General features: G+C 44.3%; 1 protein-coding gene across 3 annotated transcripts; it reads right to left on the bottom strand.

The window, feature by feature from the left end:
- Positions 1-337: 337 nt before the first annotated feature.
- On the bottom strand, positions 338-10,522 carry LOC135394716 (major facilitator superfamily domain-containing protein 6-B-like). 3 transcript variants are annotated; one of them, XM_064625601.1, is made up of 5 exons: positions 10,423-10,522; positions 5,334-5,469; positions 3,142-4,449; positions 2,882-3,031; positions 338-2,118 (listed from the first exon to the last, which is right to left on the bottom strand). In XM_064625601.1, exons 2-5 carry the CDS (start codon positions 5,428-5,430, stop codon positions 1,940-1,942), a joined length of 1,734 nt encoding a protein of 577 aa, XP_064481671.1. In that variant the 5' UTR covers positions 5,431-5,469; positions 10,423-10,522; the 3' UTR covers positions 338-1,939. The 3 variants fall into 3 exon arrangements, with proteins under 3 accessions (XP_064481671.1, XP_064481672.1, XP_064481673.1); XM_064625602.1 differs by lacking the exon at positions 10,423-10,522 and adding an exon at positions 6,165-6,248; XM_064625603.1 differs by lacking the exon at positions 10,423-10,522 and adding an exon at positions 6,080-6,158.
- Positions 10,523-19,458: the final 8,936 nt, after the last annotated feature.

The raw sequence follows: 19,458 nt of genomic DNA, 5'->3' as shown, positions 1-19,458 counted from the left end.
ACAGTGTAACTGGAACGAGCGCGATCGCATGTCACAGCATCTCTGTGAGCTGTTTCTGCAAAGTTTGCTTGTTGGAACAAAATTGTTATCCTAAAGCACGTGTCCTAAAACGACAGTTGTCATAAATTGGCAGAGTCATGTATGCAAACGAAATCCCGCCGATTACATGTGAATCTGTCCTGTTTTTTTTAATCAGATTTTTCCAGCACTCTAAATTCAACACTATCTGTAAGTCCCCTGCAGCCTTGGTTCTTTGACGGCGTCCGTATCGCATCGATAAGCATATCGACGCAGACACAACAGAAAATCTCTTGTGCCACGAGAACAAGTTAGTTGGTGCGTATACTGAATTTTATTCGCAATTTATGTACATCAGTAAAATCTTGCTCATTCCTGTACAAAAGGTACCACCAACATGGGCGTCATATACATCACCTGTACACTTCCTCCACGTTATTATACAGTGAAACGAGGATTGCTGAGAATACGCCAGTATTATCATTTGTATCCTTCCGCCTTCTTACCATACCTTATATCACCTCATGACAACACAAGCTGCGACATACTGATATGACAAATGAGAAATGATATATGTATATCCAGTTCCAGAAATGCTGGCTTATCTGCACATTTATTCGAGGGTAGTGAGTGTAAATCCGCATGACAGATTTATTTTTTTCCACACGGTTTGTAAAGTATTTGCAGAGCTAATACGCTACCGCCAAGTATGGCTCATAAGTTAGAAATCCCGTGGCGTAAACATCGGGACAAGTTGACTCCTAGAGGTACAACTCCGCCCACAAATCTAAAGATGTCCTTTCTAAAGACGAGATGTCCTAATCTATAGACGCCGTCTCGGACGCCGTCTCCGAGTCACTGCGTAGTGCGCCTGTATATGATTTAAACTGTTGCTTTTACGCTGATCACGTCTCAAAATATTCGTCGGAGACGACGTACTTAGAGCACGTGCGCATTCTTTTAAAAGCAAATACATAAAATGTTCGGGATAATAAAACACGCAAATCGAATCTTACGTCTTCCCGGCGTCCGCCATCTTTTTGTATGCTCCACTCTCACCATGCGAACTATATTCTCCGCTGCCGGAGATATACCTTTATGACTGTAACTCTTGTGCTGTCTCGGAGTATATGTGTACTCGTCATTGCCAAGCATGGGTGTTTGGACTCCTTGTATGCTTATATACGTACGCACTGGTTGCATGCACAGGCAGCGATACTTAGCCTATGCTTAGCCTAGTTGTTCATGTCGTCTTTGTGAGTCTCTTCGTCCTCAAGGTAATGTCGTCTTCTACTTCAAGTAATATACAGCAGCTTTTACAGCAGCATGATGTTATATTCATGCTTAGCCTGTCGAGCGTTACCATATGAGTGATAGTCATCAAATAGCGACTTGTTTCTTTCGTTTCTTGGCACTTTCTGACGCAGTGTCATTGGCAAAATTTAATTTTGTAGCCGAATCAGACTAAATACGCAGGAACATCCGGCAAAGCATATTAACCAAACATGAACCTCACGCAGTGTAGGAAAGCCTTGGCCTACGTACTTTGAATACCTTGATGTACTGACGTAATTAACAGCGACGAGAAAATAAAAGCAGCAACTCCCTTAGCCACGCCAGGTGCTTGTAGTATGTGTGTGAACGGGAAAACAACCTCATCTATTTGCTCACTGACGGCATTACTGATATTTAGTTTCACATTGGGGTGACATACACCGTAGTGTACACTGTGCCATGATACTTTAGAAGGCAATATTTGTAGAAGGCGGAATGCACGGGGTCACGCAAAATTAATACCGTTTCTGTGAAAGTCAATGAAAGCTCCTGTGCAATGCCCTTCTCTGCCCTCCTTGTGGTTGTGAATGTAAATATACAAGCGGCGTTCACTTGTGAACGATGATGGAATCTACCAACCGCATAATTAAGCTATGACGTAGTTTGTAGTTCCGTTATGCTTGAGAGCTGCACTGTTATCGTACGTGAGAAAGGGACTTCCATTTGCTGCGCTCGACTTCTCTGTTGAAGACAGGCGCTCGCTGTCCGACTGCAATGCTATAGCTGCGTCGGATCCATCCACCATAACGGTGCGTGCTTTCACGGCTGCAGAGAAGAAGGGACAGTGAATGAATACGTGTGACAGTAGACAATGCGTAACGTATTTTATGTAAGAAACGTGGGTTTACAGTCCGAACGACATAAATCATTGCAGGTCAGATAATCATAAAAGAAAGAAAGCCTTGGCATAGGATATGGCAGCCAATTACTTCATGGATAAGAAAGAAGATCATAAGAGCCGTCAATAAAAACGATCAAGTAATCTTTTAACGTTAAACATTGAGGTGGTCCTCCAAGACACTTCCTTCCCTCCCTTCCCCCTTCCTTCCTCCCCTTGTTATTTTAACCAACCAACCAACCAACCAACCAACACTTCCTTCACGCCACTAAACGCCACAAAATGGACACCATAATTGGAAGAGCAGGCCACAGCAAACGCTTTCGTGTGCATCATGTACCCAGTTTCACGAGTGCCAACATTAGTTTAATGGGAGAGAGAGAGAGAGAAAGACAATGTGAAACAAGCCCACAGCCACTTCAACTTTGGGGTAGATTAACCTCAATAGGAAGCTTTTCAGTTAACAAGTGTGCAAGGGGCAGGTCTTGTAGAGGGCCGGTCACCATGAAGTGCTTCTCCGAGTTACGAGCAACTATTTCCTTGACGAACCAATGCTGCGCCTAATGGAGTCGGCCCACATCACAATCTGCCTTTCGCGTTTTCTTTTCTTTTTATTACTCGTTAATCAACCGCCTTCTAAAAGGGGGCGTCCTTCTCTGTCGTTATGTACACCGAATCTGTGCCGCTCACCTTCTTTCGTTGCAGTTCTGCTCAAGAAGAAGTCGGCGCATACGTGAACCAATAAGCATACTACAGAGTAGATGAAGAAGATGTACATTGTCTGGCGTCCTCCGACTAAGTTGAACAGCTGTCCACAAACCAGAGTTCCAGTGCCAACACCTGCAAGAGCATGAAAGCCTTAGCATACAATAACTGTGACGCGGTCCTGCAACGAAGGGAAGAAAGGCATCCAAAGTCCTGTCATGGGCTTTGCAGTCACGAGTCCTTACCTAGACCTTCGAAGGTGCCACTCAGTATCCCCTGCATTGTAGCCTCAGTTCCAGGTGGAGCACTCACACTGGCATAGGTTGTTAAGGCTGCGTAGACTAGTCCGAAGCAAAGTCCGTGCGTTATTTCAACGGGGAGCATGGCCCATGGGTTTGTTCCGAAGCTGTAGACACCGAACCGTAGCACAACACCAGCTATGGACAGGCTGACCGCTTTGCCGTAGCCAATCTTACGAATAATCCATCCGGAGAAGAACAAGACCGGAACCTCACCGCCGAAACACTGAACCGCCAAATTTAGTCCCAGAAGCGTCGATGATGCGCCCAGGTCTTGAAGGTACCACAAGGCATAGCTCCAGATGAGACCCATGAGACAGCCCATGTTGAATACCGAGAAGATGAAGAATATTGCCCGTGGCTTTGCCAGTACGCTGCTGACGTCTTTGAGGAGTTGATCGGATGGACTTGTGGCAGGAATGTCCAAGAAGAAGAAAAGTACCAAGATGTCCAGCACAGCGAAGGCGCCAAGGATATAGAAACCAGGTGAGTAGTCCACGTGCGAACTACCGTTTGTCAGTAAATCGTTGAGAAGACCGACTACCGGCGCCATCGCACCCCACCCTATTGTCCCCCACAGTCTTTGCTTTCCATAGTCTTCCTTATTGGCCTTGAGTATTGAGTACGTTGCAGTGTCTGCTAAAGATATTGCTACTCCGAACCCCATGCCAGAGATGATTCTGAATAGGGCGAAGAGCCAAAATTGCGCGCGAAAGATCGGGTTCGGCTTTGTAACCGGCGTGCACGTCACGGAACACGCGGGGTTCGGTATCACACACGCATTTTCAAAGGACGAGTTTGGTAGAAAGCGTTCTAACGCACACTTATTTTTTTCACAAAGGACATTCGAGTGTACTTCAGTGTCCCACGAACCGGAGCCGCTGAAATCAGCTGAGCAGCTTAGTGTGCATTGGTGGTACTCTTGAACGTCGCACGAAGCTGGTGACGCCTCATCTAGACAGATGCTGAAAGTCCTGTTGTGCATATCGCAGCCTGAAATGCTCACATTCTCAGTGACGTCATTTCCGCCTATCGGTGGCAGGGTGATTATAAGGATGTGGAAGATGCTTTCGAAGACGATGACCACAATGATGACCAGTTTAAGCTTCTGCAGTTTGTCTGTGATGGATCCGATTACAAACTTTATGGCTATTGATAAAAAGAGGAGAGTCGTGTTGATGATGCCGATGTGACCAGCTGATATGCCGAGTTGCTTGGCAATGAGTGACGTGAAAGGCATGACACCGACTGCGGCTGAAAGAAAAATCAGGTGGGAGGAATCAGATATCATGAAGACACAACTTGAGGGGGACGTGTATGCATGGCCGGCATTGATCCTTAAGGGATCTATCTATATTAGCTTGAGGATCAGCCAATTAAATTATCACTTTAAAGATCAATGTCTGAAAGAAAGAAGTTCGTGTTGATAACCACAGACGTGACGTTGGAGCATGTGTTGGCACTTATTTGGTGTTCAGGAGCCAATTAGTAGTGGCTGGTGATGGAAGACGAACGTAAGCTGGGTTCAGCTCCTGATGGCCAAGTGGATGCCACAGGCACAGGGGAAGTCGCAAGTAGGTGCCCTCGGTACAAGTGAGCATCTCAACTCTAAAAACTAACTACCTAACTAAGCATATCAATAAAAATACATTGCGCATGACTTAGGCGGCAGCCTCATACCAGGAAATGTGGGAAGGACGACTGCCCATTCATATCAGATATCAAATATCACAAACTGATGCGCGCATGGCTTCGGATATACTATGATGACCGGTCGAGAGCAATAATAAAAAAATAATAATAAAAAGAAAAGAACAACAACAACAACAACAACTTTATTTTGAGATGGAGAGTGGAGAGTTCCATCGCCGGAGGCGATACTCTACCCCATTGCTGGTGTGGATGTGGGGAATAAAATAACGAGCCCTTTCAGAATAACGATCGAAGTCCGATGGTGTCCAGAAATGTCAAGGCGAATCATTTGAAAATTCAAATGATTCGATGTTGAATGGCAATTGTCCACTGCATCCAGTTGTTCGTTCATTGTAGTCTTCCCGATACCTCCCATTTCGCTAGGCATTAGAATCGTTTCTAGGAGCAGCCTTCCGTACGTGTATTCAAACCACAGCATTGCTTACCTCCAAACAAAAGGAACATGTGTGCCTTGAGTGGGACGAGTTCCATGTTAGGTGTTGCATACTTGGACATTCGTACCAGGTTTTCCTTTATAGTCATCCTGAAGCCTTTCACTGCACTGCGTTCCTCAAATAAGATCTGTAGTGAGAAATAATGATAATTAGTCTTTATTGCTACGCTCACATTCTGCATCACCCTTCTCCTACGGGTAGTAAATACTACTTAATTAGAGCAATAGTTAGACGTCCATTAATTGGCATGATTAATTAACAAAGATGCGTATAGAAATCAGAACGTCAGCCGTTGCCCAACACGCACTTCCTGTGTCACTTTGAAGGTGCGGCTTTAAAGAAAAAAATGTTGCCGCAATCCTCCACAACGAGCCATGTGTACGTGTCACAATTACTCAACTGCAACGAAATATGAGAAGTCGGTTTACAAATCCACGTGACTCTTTGGGACGGGCGACATAAAGTTCTTCTGGTCTAGAATCGCGTAACCACTTAGGCAACCGTGCCAGCTGACGCACACTGGTCTCTCTTCTTATCTGAAGCTAATAAAAAAGACGCAGAAAGAAGGAAGCACAAAAGAATGTCATGGGTAGCCAACTTTTAGAATGAGAGCAACGGAGTTTGCGCTACATACTAGTCTGAACTAAAAATGTTAGTATCGCAGGTGAAAAAGAATGTGGTACATCGCGACATCTTCAGAGCGACATTACGCTAGAAAGTTTGACGAAATCACTCACTGCACTGAATGGTTAACCAAAACAATCGTCTAGTCAGACGCAGCACTTTTCAGTGGCAGCGAAATGCAACGTCACAACAACGTACCGTGTGGCAGCAACAGTCGTGCCGTCCGCATTCAGGTATATCAAATCACAGGGACCTCACGCCGTCGACGTAATACATGCACGCAACCGCACGCAGAAGACACCATCAGGGCGTCATGTGTCGTGTAACGCCGCACGCTTGTAACGTCACACCCCGTGTCTCGAGAACATTCTTCCATTGTTCTAGGAATCTCTGATGACATGAATAGTACTGGGATTCCAAAAAAAGGTCCCTCTGCAAGTCAACGTTGAAATTGAGAGCGGTAGGAGAGGCTTTGATTACTCTGGAAATTTATGTGACCGGCAGAACATCATTGATGATATTGGGATATTGCGCTTCGATGGTGTCGAATGCTTCTTTTAAGTGGCGTGGCGGTGTGAATGGTATATTTGTACGTGGGTAGTGTAAGGATGTCGCTTTGAGGACTTCAAGGCCTCCTTGGTGATGTCGTCAAGGTAGTCTCATGGTGAATCCTGACCTCTTGTAAAATGGTAACGGATTTGCGCCAGCCGAAGTTCTCAGGATTGTCTCTGCTTCCTTCTTGTTGTCCTTGTCCTTCTTTGATTAATCTTTGAACTTTCTCAATTATTTTCCTTTTTTTTTGGGGGGGGGGGAGAGAAGATGAGCATTGTGATTCAGTGATTCAATCCCCCCCCCCCCCGAAATTTTCACTTTAATAATGCATTTGGGAGCGGGGAACGACGGTGAAATCCTCTTCCCGCATGTAATGTCCCCATAGAACCTCTCCCGATGTTTTTTTCTGCCTACTCCACCGGGAATAGGTGTCTCAACCTCTAACAGCTATGCGATGTTGCAAATCGTGCGACTTTCTTCGAAGACCTTTCAATTTGATACGTCTCTTTTCACAACCGATCGTCCTGTCGGGAATGTGTTTACGTGGTAGGACAGCGTATACAGGTTGTTTCACCGAACGTGCGGCAAAATTCGATTTAAAAATATACTTGTCTGAACATTATGGGATCAACGCGAATTATATCAGGAGAGATTTTTCCATTACTTCCGAGCACTATTGTCAAATTTAATTCGCGATCAATTGAATTTTCCCAGTTGAGCTCCGAAATTTGCCAAGTCAGCAAGACGTTTCGTTTCTTATCTGTTGCTTTTCATTTCTGTTTTTCTTTCCTTTTTTCAGTTTTTGCAGAAACAGAATGCGCATGCAGGATTTATCCCATTGTAGCCCAAAATGCATTCTCTACTACAGAGGTAAACCCCCTACCTCCCCCCCCCCAAAAAAAAAGAAAAAAAAAATTGTTAAAGCCGTCATTCCGTGCTCCCAACCGCGCTGCCAAAGAAACGATGCGAAGATAGTACCGAAGAAACGATGCGAGGGTGATAGTGTCTGCCCTTTCACTTTCTCTTTTCCAACCTTCTTCCGATAACGGCAACACGATTGCAACCGCAAGTTCCTGAAAGAAGAGAGAGAGAGAGGGAAACAGGAAGGGGTGGGCGACCGTTTTTCCTTCCGCCGCATCTTGCAATAGCTTGAGGCAGAAGTGAGCTTGGTTGCGAATTTCTTCGAATTTTTCGACAGGACGGCTTTCGCAATTTTTTTCCCGGCTTTTACCTTTGTATAGTAGTAAATGTCTTTTGTGCTCGAATGGGGTAAATTCTGCATATACTTTCTGTAAAAAAATAAATTTACATAAAAAAAAAACGTGAGGATGACTTGGCATACCATCGTGACTATCTCTCTCTCTCTCTCTCTCTCTCTCTCAATTTCTCGCGAATGAAATTTGATAAAAGTGCTCAGAAGTAACGGCAAAATCTCCCCTGAGGTATTGGTTCCATAACCTTCAGACAAGAAGATTTTGAAATCGAATTTTATGACACGTTGGGGTGAAACAAGGAGCCTCCGTGTGAATTCGAATATCTCTCGATCGTCGATACGTCCCGTCTTGTTGCTATGCTACCGTAATGATGAGGTCCACCGCACAGGCTGGACCTCATATGATCAATGTCATCATTGATCATATGAGGTCCAGCCTGTGCGGTGGACACGTAAAGTGTAAATCGATAATGTGTAATATGTTGCCTCAAGAGGATTGTTGAGTATTCATTTTACGTTTTCGTTTCACCGTTTATAGTTTGTTCCTTTTTCTTTGATACTTACTTCAATTTCTGTCAGTTTGTGGGGTTGTACTCAATTCCTAGTAGCGAATTTTAACACCTTCTCAAAAGAACGTTGCGTGACATTGGGACATTAAAAGGGTCAGGTCCGACACAAAGCCTCGCTGTATTTGTGCGGCAGATAAAGTAAAAATTCGAAGTCTTCGAGAGCCGCGTACCTTGCTAGGTGTAGTGCTTTAGTCGGTTACTTTGTTAGAAATGTTCCAATATTGCAAAGCGTGGCTCGTGGTACGTTCGAAAACATCGGGCGTCAAGGGCGCCCGTATCCGTCGCGCATCTTTAAAACACAGAACAACAAAAGCGGACACGATTATTTTCATAAAATATGATCGTTTTGTACTTGCTTTCACTGGAGTGGCTAGTGACCAGTGTACAAAAATAAAATAAGAACAGGAAAGGAAGAAAGAAAGAAATAAGATGGATGATGTAATGTAGTAAAGGAAAAAAAAAAAAAAAAAAGAGAGAGCGGGAGAGATGTCAGCTTCAAGCAGGTACATCTATCTTGACAAGATGGCTAAGAAGCAAGCGAGCTGGTCAAGTTGATTCATTATGTAAAACACCGAGACTAGGGAACACGAATGGACAGACATAACACGAAGTCTCAACCTGCTTCTCATCTAGCTTGTCAACGCAAAATTAAATTAGGGTGATATTGAGAAAGAAAGAGAGCAGTGTATAGAAGTAGACATTAAGGAAAATATGCCCTTTCACGTTTTCGCTGCTGCGTATCTCAACCACTCCACGTGTATCACGCACTGAGTACTGTATCACGCAAAAGTGTCCAGTTTCTTGTTGTATAAACAGGAAACGCACATACGCATTATCAAGCGGCATCTTAAACGAAGGATATTGGGGATAAATCACGAAACGCTCGGGCATGTTTGACGTTTAAAATAAAATAAAAAAAAGAGGGAGGGAGGGAGGCAGGAAAAAAGGAGCTGCTGTTTAGGATAAGTAACTCTTTCGATATCCTCCGTAAATTTATCCTGCTTACCTACTACAACGTGGCGAACTTTTCACTTGCAGCTCTCCATTGTTATAGAGGCTCAGCAGCTGTGCGTATTACGATGACATTCCACGTTCACATACAATGTACTGCATGAGTTTGTGTGCAACACAGAGACCTCCGCTCAGGGCGCAAAATTTTGATGCTTGCTTTGCCCTGAGAAGTAGCAAGACCTCACCGTCTCAATAGGAGCCTATATTTGATCATATCGCTTCTTTTATCTTATTCTCCTATTTTTCATTGAGAATAGAACGGCTTATTCTCCCTGAGGTCTTCGAAGGAACTCTAACCTTTCTGTGCGTTCCTGCACATTTATCTTGTCATTTTGAAGTTCATCGACGTCATTTACCGTCCCGCTTACATTGAATTCGAGCCTTTGTTGGAGGCGGTTAAACTAACGCTACAGCTGAGAACTTCTTTTTGCTGCTACGCATACTAACAATATTGGAAATAAAAATAAATAAATTAATGCAAACGCGGCAAATAAGAGGAGAAAAAAAGTTGAAACGGGAATTTAAAAGGCCTGCCCCTCGCAGTGTTGTTTCTATTTGTTGTCGTTCGCGAATAACCGCATGAACTTAAATTCTATTACTGTACTAAAATGTATGATAAATTAAAAATTTTAACAATTTAGAAACTTTATTTAAATCCATCGAAGTATTTATTTAACTACAAGAAGTGACTGGGACCAGAAACAGCAAGCCACTGGATGGGAAAGGACACAAAACGCCGTTATTGACGAGGAACAAACAGCTGTTTCGTTGACAATTAGTTCTTTTTTCTTTGCATTAAAAAAAAAACGCATGAAATTTTTATCGTGTTTCTCCTGAAAGTCCTGCACACACTTCGAACAGCCTGAAATATTTCTACGTCGTCCCAATATTGCAGCAACCACAGCAACCACGCCACACGGCATAACCAGAAGCAGTTACATCACCCAGACAAATGGAAACGCGATCTCCATTACCCGCCATTTGAGTAGAGTCCAACCGCACGCGCCAACAGCCGTCGTCTGCCAGTCGGATTGAAGTCGGTAACCATAGCAACACCTCAGCAACTTCAAGGCAAAAACATCCAGCCAAAATCACAAACCAACACGCTTACCTGCGTATATCAGCCACAAATTTTAGCGCACCTGCACAGTTCAAGCGCAACGTGGACGATGACTTTTAAACGCCGGAATGGCGACGAGGTCGTCGATGTATGGAGGGTGCGCTGGGGGCTCGTCGCAGAGACGTCATCTCATTGCTCGCTTTCGATCGATGGGACAGGCACAGCGCGTGGATTGGAGCAGCAGCCCTGCACACCCCCCACATTCTGCTGACGTCACCGGTTTGGGCCTGCTGCGTCGGCGTTCTTGGTGTGTCACCTCACTGCGGCTGGAGTTTATGGGAGACGGCTCGTTTCATTTTTGGGGGTGTGTTTAAATTTGTCGCAGGGCGCGTCTCGACGGTGAGCTGGTGTGTTTGGGTCGATGGCTGACGCAGTTGGAGACCGATATAGAACGTTGGTAGAAAAAACCGAGCGGATATTGCATGAAGGCAGGAAATAGCTAAGGAGTGAAGTGTGTTTCAGTTGGAGGTGTGCGGTTGGAGGTTGCGAGGTGGAAGTGTGTGTTTGGTCACACACTTCCTTGTCTTGATAAGAAGTGGCTCAGAGAAGAGGAATGTATTTTTTTTCCTTTTTTTCTGATGTAAACGTCCCATGGGATGAAGCAACGCTCATGAAATACATGCGTCTGTAGATCTTACAGTTGTTTGCAATACCGTTGACGCTGTCTTTGGTGACGAAGGCTCACGGGCAACCAATATTTCCCGATTTTGCTGCTGCGATAAAAAGCCACTGTGGCCTCTGGGATCCCACGCGACACTTCGCAGCCTATAGTGCTCGTTTCTAGTGAGCCCCAAACGTGGCAATACAAAGTGCGGACGGTGCGTATTAAGGGTCCATTGTGTGCTGATTGAGCTAATATACCTCCCAGCATCCGAGGAGTATCAACTTTTTTCTATTTATTTTTATTTTATGTCTCATGTGCATGATGATGGATTACTTATGGCGTATGCAACATTGTCGACGTCCTTTTTCTCCCTCTAAGTAGACCCGCGAGAATAGTAGTTTGAAAACCGAAGCGAATAACGAGGCGAATAGTTGCAAAATGGAACGGTTTGCACGCATAGGCTGGGCGTAAATAAAGTACAAACGTATAAGAAACGTAAGCAGAGAACAGAAATACTATTTTAATTTGCAACGGTATGCAAGCGCCAAATCTCTGTCAGTATGCATTCATAAGATGGTGTTGCCGTGCAGAAACACTAGCTGCTCTATGTGTTTCGACAGGAGTCTGTCCCTTCTGGATGTGGCAGTATAGGGTTGCAAACGGAGAATAGTCGTTCGCTCGCTACTCGGGTGGCTGGAATAGAAACATATTTCAGCGCCCCGTTGGCAGGCTCGTTGTAGATCTGGCAACCTGTACTGCGCCACCATGGTAGTGGACATTCTGTGCGCTATGCACTCAAAGCGAGGTGGAGGGCCCCAAGAGAAAACGAGGACAAAGCAGAGTGCTGCGACACCTCGTTTTTACTTAAGGAAGTGGATTTAAGCAGTTATCTCTGGCGGTTTGGCGGTAGATTAATTGTATGTTCTTCCGTGGCTTTTTGCGCGGCAATCTATTCTAATATATTCGGTGGGGAAGAGGCATATTGAATTCGATTCGAAATTCGATTACTGAAATTCGTATTCGGTTCGGGGGGGAGGGGGATATGTTTAATGCAAAGTAAAAATAAAAAAAAAAGAGAAGGGAAAGGTTAGCCACGATGTGGGCTTGCTATTCCCTAAAGCTTTCAATTCGGAATTATTATCGAACATAAGTATTCGCTTCGATATTCGAAAAATTCGAATATTCGCACGGCACTACCTCGAAGTATTTCTTAAGTGCGGAGGTCACATGTACAAGCTACGCTTAATTTTTCGATCCCGTTGGCTATACCCTCCCTGCGCTACACCGACCAATTTCATTGGTTACATATGAATGAAACATATGTGGCGTGCACGTAGTTTCGTATTTTGCTTCACGTACTGCTCCCTACAGCTGCTTGTCAAAGACGAAGGAGAAACCGCAGCTGTTCGGGTCAGTGCTCGTGGTGGATTCAGTACCTGCGCTCCCTGTTTTGTCTACGTTATCTACAGGAGACCGATGTGCCGGTTCGCTTTGTTTATTGTGCATATCAATAGTCCGCTCACAGAATATGCTTTAACTTTCCCCAGCAAACCGAGTGATTTTTTTTGACAAACATAGAAACGTTTTTCCCTGATTTGTTCATACTGGTCTCATTGGCGGGAAAATTCGGACTAAAGGATCACAGAGTCAGAAAAAAAAGCTTTTCTCCTTTCTTTTTGGTGCAGAATGCATCGTCACAGGAGCGTGAGCTCGGAATTTTTCTGGCCTCGGCTTTCTCTGTTTTGATCTGACCTCTCTCTCCGTGCAAAACACACACACACACCCACACAAAGGACGAAGTGCGGAGCTTTAACGCTTTCGTTATATTTATGTTATACAGGGTGTCCCAGAAAACGTGTCATTGAATTATAATAAAAAAACTACGCCACCTAGAATCATGCGGTAAACGGCATTTGTTCTTCTTAGGTTTTTGGCACCTCCTAATGTGAATGTCATGTACTCCAAGTTTAATTATGTAAATATTTGCGAACTGAACTCGGAAATTTGCCAAGTAAAGGTCACTTTTTTACCCCACCAATATAAAGAGCGTGCCGAATTCACTCAAATTCATGATAATTCACAGTGATATTCACGAGCTATCCCATCGGAAAAAATAGCCGAATATCATGCTTTTCGGAGCACCGGACCATAGCGCGCGATGACTTTTTGAGCGCAATCGCTCTCAGTGCGACGAAAGGAGGTTCCGAAGCCAGCCCACAGAGTGATAGTAGAAAAAGTAACAGTTCCTAAAATTGGAAGAGGGTAAGCATTATCCCAGCGAAAGTCGAACGTGATAAGCCGTGCCTGTTTTATCTCTCTCTGCGATGTCGGGGAGGGCTGGGTTTCCAACCTCCTTTCGTCAGGCTGACAAAGATTGCGCTGAAAAATTCATCGTGCGCTATTCTGTGCGACCTCCGTAGAGCATGATGCTCGGCTATTTTTTCCGATGGGATAGCTCCTGAATGTCCCTGTCAATTATCATTAATTTGAGTAAATTAGACACGCTCTTCACATTGGTGGGGTAAAAAAGTGACATTTACTTGGCAAATTTCCGACTTTACATAATTAAACTTTTTTGAAAAATTTACATAATTAAACTTATGTTACACGACATTCACATGAGGAGGTGGCAAAAACCCAGTAAGAACAAATGCCATTGCCCGCATGACTCTAGGTGGTGTAGTTTTTTTATTATAATTCAATGACACGTTTTCTGGGACACCCTGTATATAGGGGATATATATATATAATATCGCTTTAAACCTTTCGCTTACCTGTCAAATATCAGTCCATACGGAGGAGCAACAGTCCTATGATACCAAGGAGGCGTGAAGTATGTTTAGATGAGCACCATTTGAAGGCTGTGTGCAACGGCGTGCGTAACTCCAGTGCATGCCCTGTGTCATATGCACCAGTCATCGGAAGTCTCTGGTATGTGTAAGAAGCGTGGGAGGAAAGACTGCGATATAGATACCGAGCCACACGGGACTGACGCTGACAAGAGCAATGACAATAAAGAGCACATGCAAGGTGCTTACACTCTCAAGAAGCAAATAAGAGAAATATAGAATAATCCAGATTCTTGCACCAGTGTAAAATCATTGTCATTGAAGTCGCGCTCATATATTGTAACGTGTATTCTTCCTTTCGTAATCTGTAAATATTATACGAAGCGTCCAGGAGTGTGACTAAACTCTTGAAGGAGGTAAACGTTAATCTGGGCGGGGGGGGGGGGGTAACTTTAATTTACTGTGATTGGCTGACGTGTCGCGTTGTAGTCAATTTCGTTCGTTTTTGCTGATCGACCCATCTAATACTGTACTCTCCCCGATGAACTCGTGCACCTCACCGCATCCCCATCCTTCAACCTCCTCTATCCTCCATCCGTCCGTCCTTCCTTTGTGTTTTGTTTTGCTATGCGTTTTCCTTTTCTTTTTTTGGCTATAGTCGTGACGACGCCCACTTCTGTGTGGCCAACAACGGCGAGCCTATCCTGCCATCACCCCCCCCCCCCCTCGTTCGTTTTTATTTTCCCTTTCGTTTTCTTATCGAGGGTTCCGCTCAGGCGCTGCGCCTGACGTCGACCCGGTGCCGTTGAGACAATCACGACTGCCTCTGTTTAACGAATATATTGCGTGTAATGCGTTGTAAAGCCTAAATAAACTTTCAAAACCCATACTCTTAAAGCAGAACTTCACCGCATGGTACGGTCCCAGCCAACCTTCATCACAAATGACATCGTTCTCTCCCCTGATTTGTTGAAAATGCTTGGCGTTATGTGGTGCGTATGTGGCACAAAAAAGGAGTACGCCTGCCATTTTCAACAAATCAGGGCATATCATTCGGGACGATGTTTGGCTATTGGAGCGTACTATGCGTTGAAGAGTGCAGACTAGGATATGGAATCTTTGAAAAGTTGCTAAGAAGCAAGCGAGCTGGTGAAGATGGTGCATAATGTAAAAACCCATGACTAGGGAACACGAAGGGACAGACACAAACACGAAGTTTGTGTCTGTTTCTTCGTATTCCCTAATCTCGGGTTTTTACTTTATGCATGGAATCTTTGAGGACTATAGGACAATAAAGGTAAGAGGAGCGTATATCCGAGAAAAAAAAAAGACTATAAAAACACTTCCCGTCTCTCCATATTTATGCTCTTTTTGATGTACGACGGTAATCTTGGCAACGCAAAGTGAGTGTCAAAGAGTATAAGGCGGGATGATCAGAGCAAACGCGAGCCGAAACAAGTAAAAATAGTGTAAATGTCATAGCTGCTTTTCATTTATTTTTATTTTTATTTTTGAGTGTGCGCGTAACATGTGACATAATGGCGGTGTATAGTCATTGCGGAATCGAAGAATGCATCCTGCATTTGAGTCGCTCGGTTTCTCAGTCGAACAGATATCTCGCAAATATGTCCAGCTGAAGTATATTAGATTATGTGTATTTGTGTTGCCCATGTTACTTTGCTACTATATAAACTTTTGACCGCTGAAAACTTCATCTGCGTAGATTCGCGCTCATCATTCATCTGCGTTCATTTTGTATACAGAGATACTCCCGCAGAAACATGGGAAAGAACGACAGCATATCCGAACTTCGTATGCAGTTTTGGTCGAAGAGGAGAATGACGCATATAGGATACAACTTAGCTTTGGATTGTCTCAGGAGCAAACTTAAGTTGTCTTTCGATCGTTTTGCAGTGGTTAAAATGCCGTCATTGTAAAATCTTACGGTGATGGTGGCGAGAAATGCTGGCACACTAAAATGACATTAGAGGTCCCAGCCTTTCGGACCTTCCCGATACATACCAAGTGCGTCTGATAGCTTATGCTTCTAGTTGTCTTATCTTTCTTCGTAGAATTTAGATTTTTCTGTCATGTTCTCGTTACCTTCGAGGACATCATGCGACTGAATAAAGGATAATTAAGTTTCGGTACATTAAATAGTGCAATGAAAGCGCGGCTAGAGCAAGACCAGATTGCATTGGGACGCAGGATTCCTTGCTCCGTGTAGGATGTACTACATCTACAGATCCTCCTTCTCGTTTTTACGTGATAGATTGTGTTTTCTCGTGAAGCGACATTTTCGATGGCGGACGTGAACACAAGTGTAGCAGGTAGATACATTGTATTAAGCTGAGGTGTAGTCACATGTGGTGTCAGAACAAGAGAACCTTCACGTTTTTTTATTGTGTTTTTTATATTAACACAAATCCAAGCAGGAGGCACTTTGTTATCTGCACTAACGTTTAGCTGCTTTACTTTGTATTCTCGTGGTTGTTTCCAGCCGAATGCTTACATTTTGCGGCCCTTCGAAGACCGCAAATATGACCCCAATGACCGCTAGCTTCCGCTCGACTTTCTTATGGGTAATAAATAACTAAAACAGTCAAGGCTAGGTCACACACAGCAGCCTACCTAGCGTAATAAAAAGCATATATTCTTAGCGCGCCATCAACTGCGCACTTAAAAGATCCATTACAAAATAAGCCACGTCAACTGTAACTCAGGAGAAGAGAACATTTATTCGCAATACATTCCGTTATTAAATAATTACCAGTATTTATTGTTGTCATTACTGCTGCCACCTCAGCCTCTCCGTTGACTTCAAGGACGTAAGGCATGTGCACATAAGCCATTTCGATTGTGTTTTGTCTGACGAGTACGGTTACACGTTGTACATCAGAGTTGCGGAGTTGCCATTCCGGTGTTGGAATGATTCCAGATTTATCAGAACCCGGAATGGAATTGGCATTTTTTTCGCAGGTGGAATGGAATTGGAATGGACTGGTATGGGTGCCATACGGTCAAGGGCGAAATAACCTTGTCTTTTTGCTTTTTCCGTGATGGGTTATGTAATCTTCTCAATAGCACTGCTGGGATACCGAGCATGGTTACCGGTCCCTTTTCTTTTATTGATGGAATTAAAGGAATGGGGTTGCCAAGCCATTCCAGGAGTAGGAATTGGCCATACCTTTTCATTCCTCGGAATCGAATTGGAATGGAATGGGTGATCCCATTCCAAAACTCTGCTGTACATTCTGTTACTTGGTCCTTTTGCTTACCCTCACAATCTCTACCTATGCTGCACGTGTCACACCGTGTTCACCACATACGGCTGATATAGTTTTCAACCCATACATGTGTTAAGTGTCATCTGCCTCTACAATGAGTAACTGAGCAGGAGAGTAACATGTAGTTGCTGAGGGAGGTAATTTGACGTCATTCTATATTTTGATTCATTTGTTACACACTATTCGGTAGCTGCCTGCGATTTGCACGAAGCTCACTGCTCCTCTGGTTTCGCTTTCCATTTTCTCTCTTCGGCGCATGGCTGTGTTTTATCTATATCGCCACGATTTCGCCGTTATTTGTACATTCCTTCTTGAACACGGCGAAAGGTCAAGTTATACCCAACAGGTGAACCACACAGATCAGCCTACACTTCCCAAAACTGGTTCTAAACTAGTACCACTCCCTCTTCGCAGGTTTACTCCTCTCCACTTTTCTTTTCCTTCACACCCTCCGCCTTGCCCTCGGGACCCGGTTCAATATCAATAGCCTGCACTTCCGTTTTCCCACCCTTCCTGTCACCACCTTTCTTCCTTGCTGCTTCCACTCCATCTTCCGTACCAGGCTTAGCTTCCTCTTTTCTTTGGTCAGGTATGGTCAGGTTCCTGGCGGTTACGATGGGGGAGACTTGCATGGCTTTTACGAGGTCTCGCCAGCGTTGAAGCACTCGGTTGTAGCTTGGTTTCCCTTCCCCGCCGCCTTCGTCGCTGTCGAAGGATTTTGCAGCGCTTCCTCGTCTCGAAGAAGGGTTGTCGAAAGTGCTGTCCGCAGCGTCCTCCAGGGTGATGCTGAAGTCTTTCAGGAGGCGGCGTACTTGCACACGAACCTTAATTTTCTTGTTGGATGAACCTGAAAGGTGGTGCATGCTGTAGTAAATTGTGGGAAGATAGCGACTTACTGAAGGTGATGTTTCTGTGAGAAAGCGCCGTCAAAGCGCTACGGTGGACGAAACGTCGTGTGACGTCATCATCCTACCTGCTTTGTATCACTAAAATTTACCTGTCTCACATTCTCTGTGTGACGCGGAAATATCATAAAATTAAAATCTAGCTTTTGAGAGGTATGACGACATATAGTCATAGGCCGCCGCAATCATGATCGCAATGCCTTATCAAAGCCTGATGATCGCGATCATGAGTGCGACCACGAAGCACTGGCAAGGCTGCCGCGATCTTGATTGCGCCGACCTATGCATATAGTGTCCACAATATGCCACCAGTGTGGCAAAGTTGCCCCTTGAAAGTTGCTTTTGCGTGTTCTGTCCTTGCCACAGCTGCTGGCTGTCTTCCAAAATGCGGAGGAGATGCGGAAACCGATACGATGCGTGCGGTATTGCTAGGAGACGGACGGCAGAGACATCATGACGTCACGTACTCTGAGAAAATGAGAAACTATGATGTCTTGCGAGTTTCTTTTTTTTCCCCAAAAATGTTTATAAGTACGTATTCACCGGCGACATTTATAGTTCATTAAATAACGTTGATATATAATACGGATTAAAACACATATATTTGTTACTCCAGAGCGGCACTTTAACTGCGCATCTCTAACATCAGTTCCCTTTATGTGCCTTGCCATCTATTGCACGATATACTTTCTCGGCAAAGAGTAATGTGAGAATAAGATGAGTTATGTTATCATCTGTGTTATTATGATCTTGGTTATCAGTAGAGACATCGTAAGCTGTACTTCAAAGGGTATCTCCAATGGTCGTCACGTGAAATGAGACCAAGCAGCGTACCAGTTAAAAGAAAGAACCTGGAAAATCTTGATAGGCGTCACTACTGACCAAGTACTGTAGAAGTGGTTTTTCCGCGTGGAAAATATTTTCGCGTTTTCGAGCAGAGCTGCTTTGAGTATTGATTCGCGAGAACTTAAATTCGCGACACAGGTTTCCGGGAGTGCTTTGCTCTTGCATATCGTGCCGCCGTCAATACTCGGGCATATTTCGGCACATACTAAGACATCCGTTGTTCACGTGGATTGCGGCATTCTAGGTCTATTCCTTTCTTCTCCTCACAGAGATAGGAGGAAAGGTCCTGTCAAATGGCTTTTAGGGACCCTGTAGGAGGCCATAGTACTGGCCGTGTGCAAGTTAGCCAGTTTATTTTAGCAGTTCTTATTAATTATCACTCGGGGCACTGACCAGTTCGGTTGAGATGTGGTACTATCATTCAAGCTGGTTTTGAGAATGCGGGGAAAGGCACGTTCTGGCTTCGTGGTATAGTGGTGTATTGCATGTATAGTGCAAAGCGTTTATAAGTGTAACAAAAGCATGATGAATTTTCATTTCTTTTCATCTTGCCTGATGGGATAAAACAATCTTCTGCGCTTGCTTAAACTGCCTAT

Source organism: Ornithodoros turicata, chromosome 5 (assembly GCF_037126465.1).
Source record: "Ornithodoros turicata isolate Travis chromosome 5, ASM3712646v1, whole genome shotgun sequence".
NCBI classification, from domain to species: Eukaryota; Metazoa; Arthropoda; class Arachnida; order Ixodida; family Argasidae; genus Ornithodoros; species Ornithodoros turicata.
Note: the sequence above shows the minus strand (reverse complement) of the source record. Positions and strands in the feature narration are given on the sequence as shown.

Coding starts and splice junctions, on each gene's coding strand:
- LOC135394716 (XM_064625601.1), bottom strand. CDS start 5,430: ATGACTATAAAGGAAAACCTGGTACGAATGTCCAAGTATGCAACACCT. Junction 3,032..3,141: donor TGGCACCTTCGAAGGTCTAG/GTAAGGACTCGT, acceptor ATGCTCTTGCAG/GTGTTGGCACTGGAACTCTG. Junction 2,119..2,881: donor CAGAACTGCAACGAAAGAAG/GTGAGCGGCACA, acceptor TCTTCTCTGCAG/CCGTGAAAGCACGCACCGTT.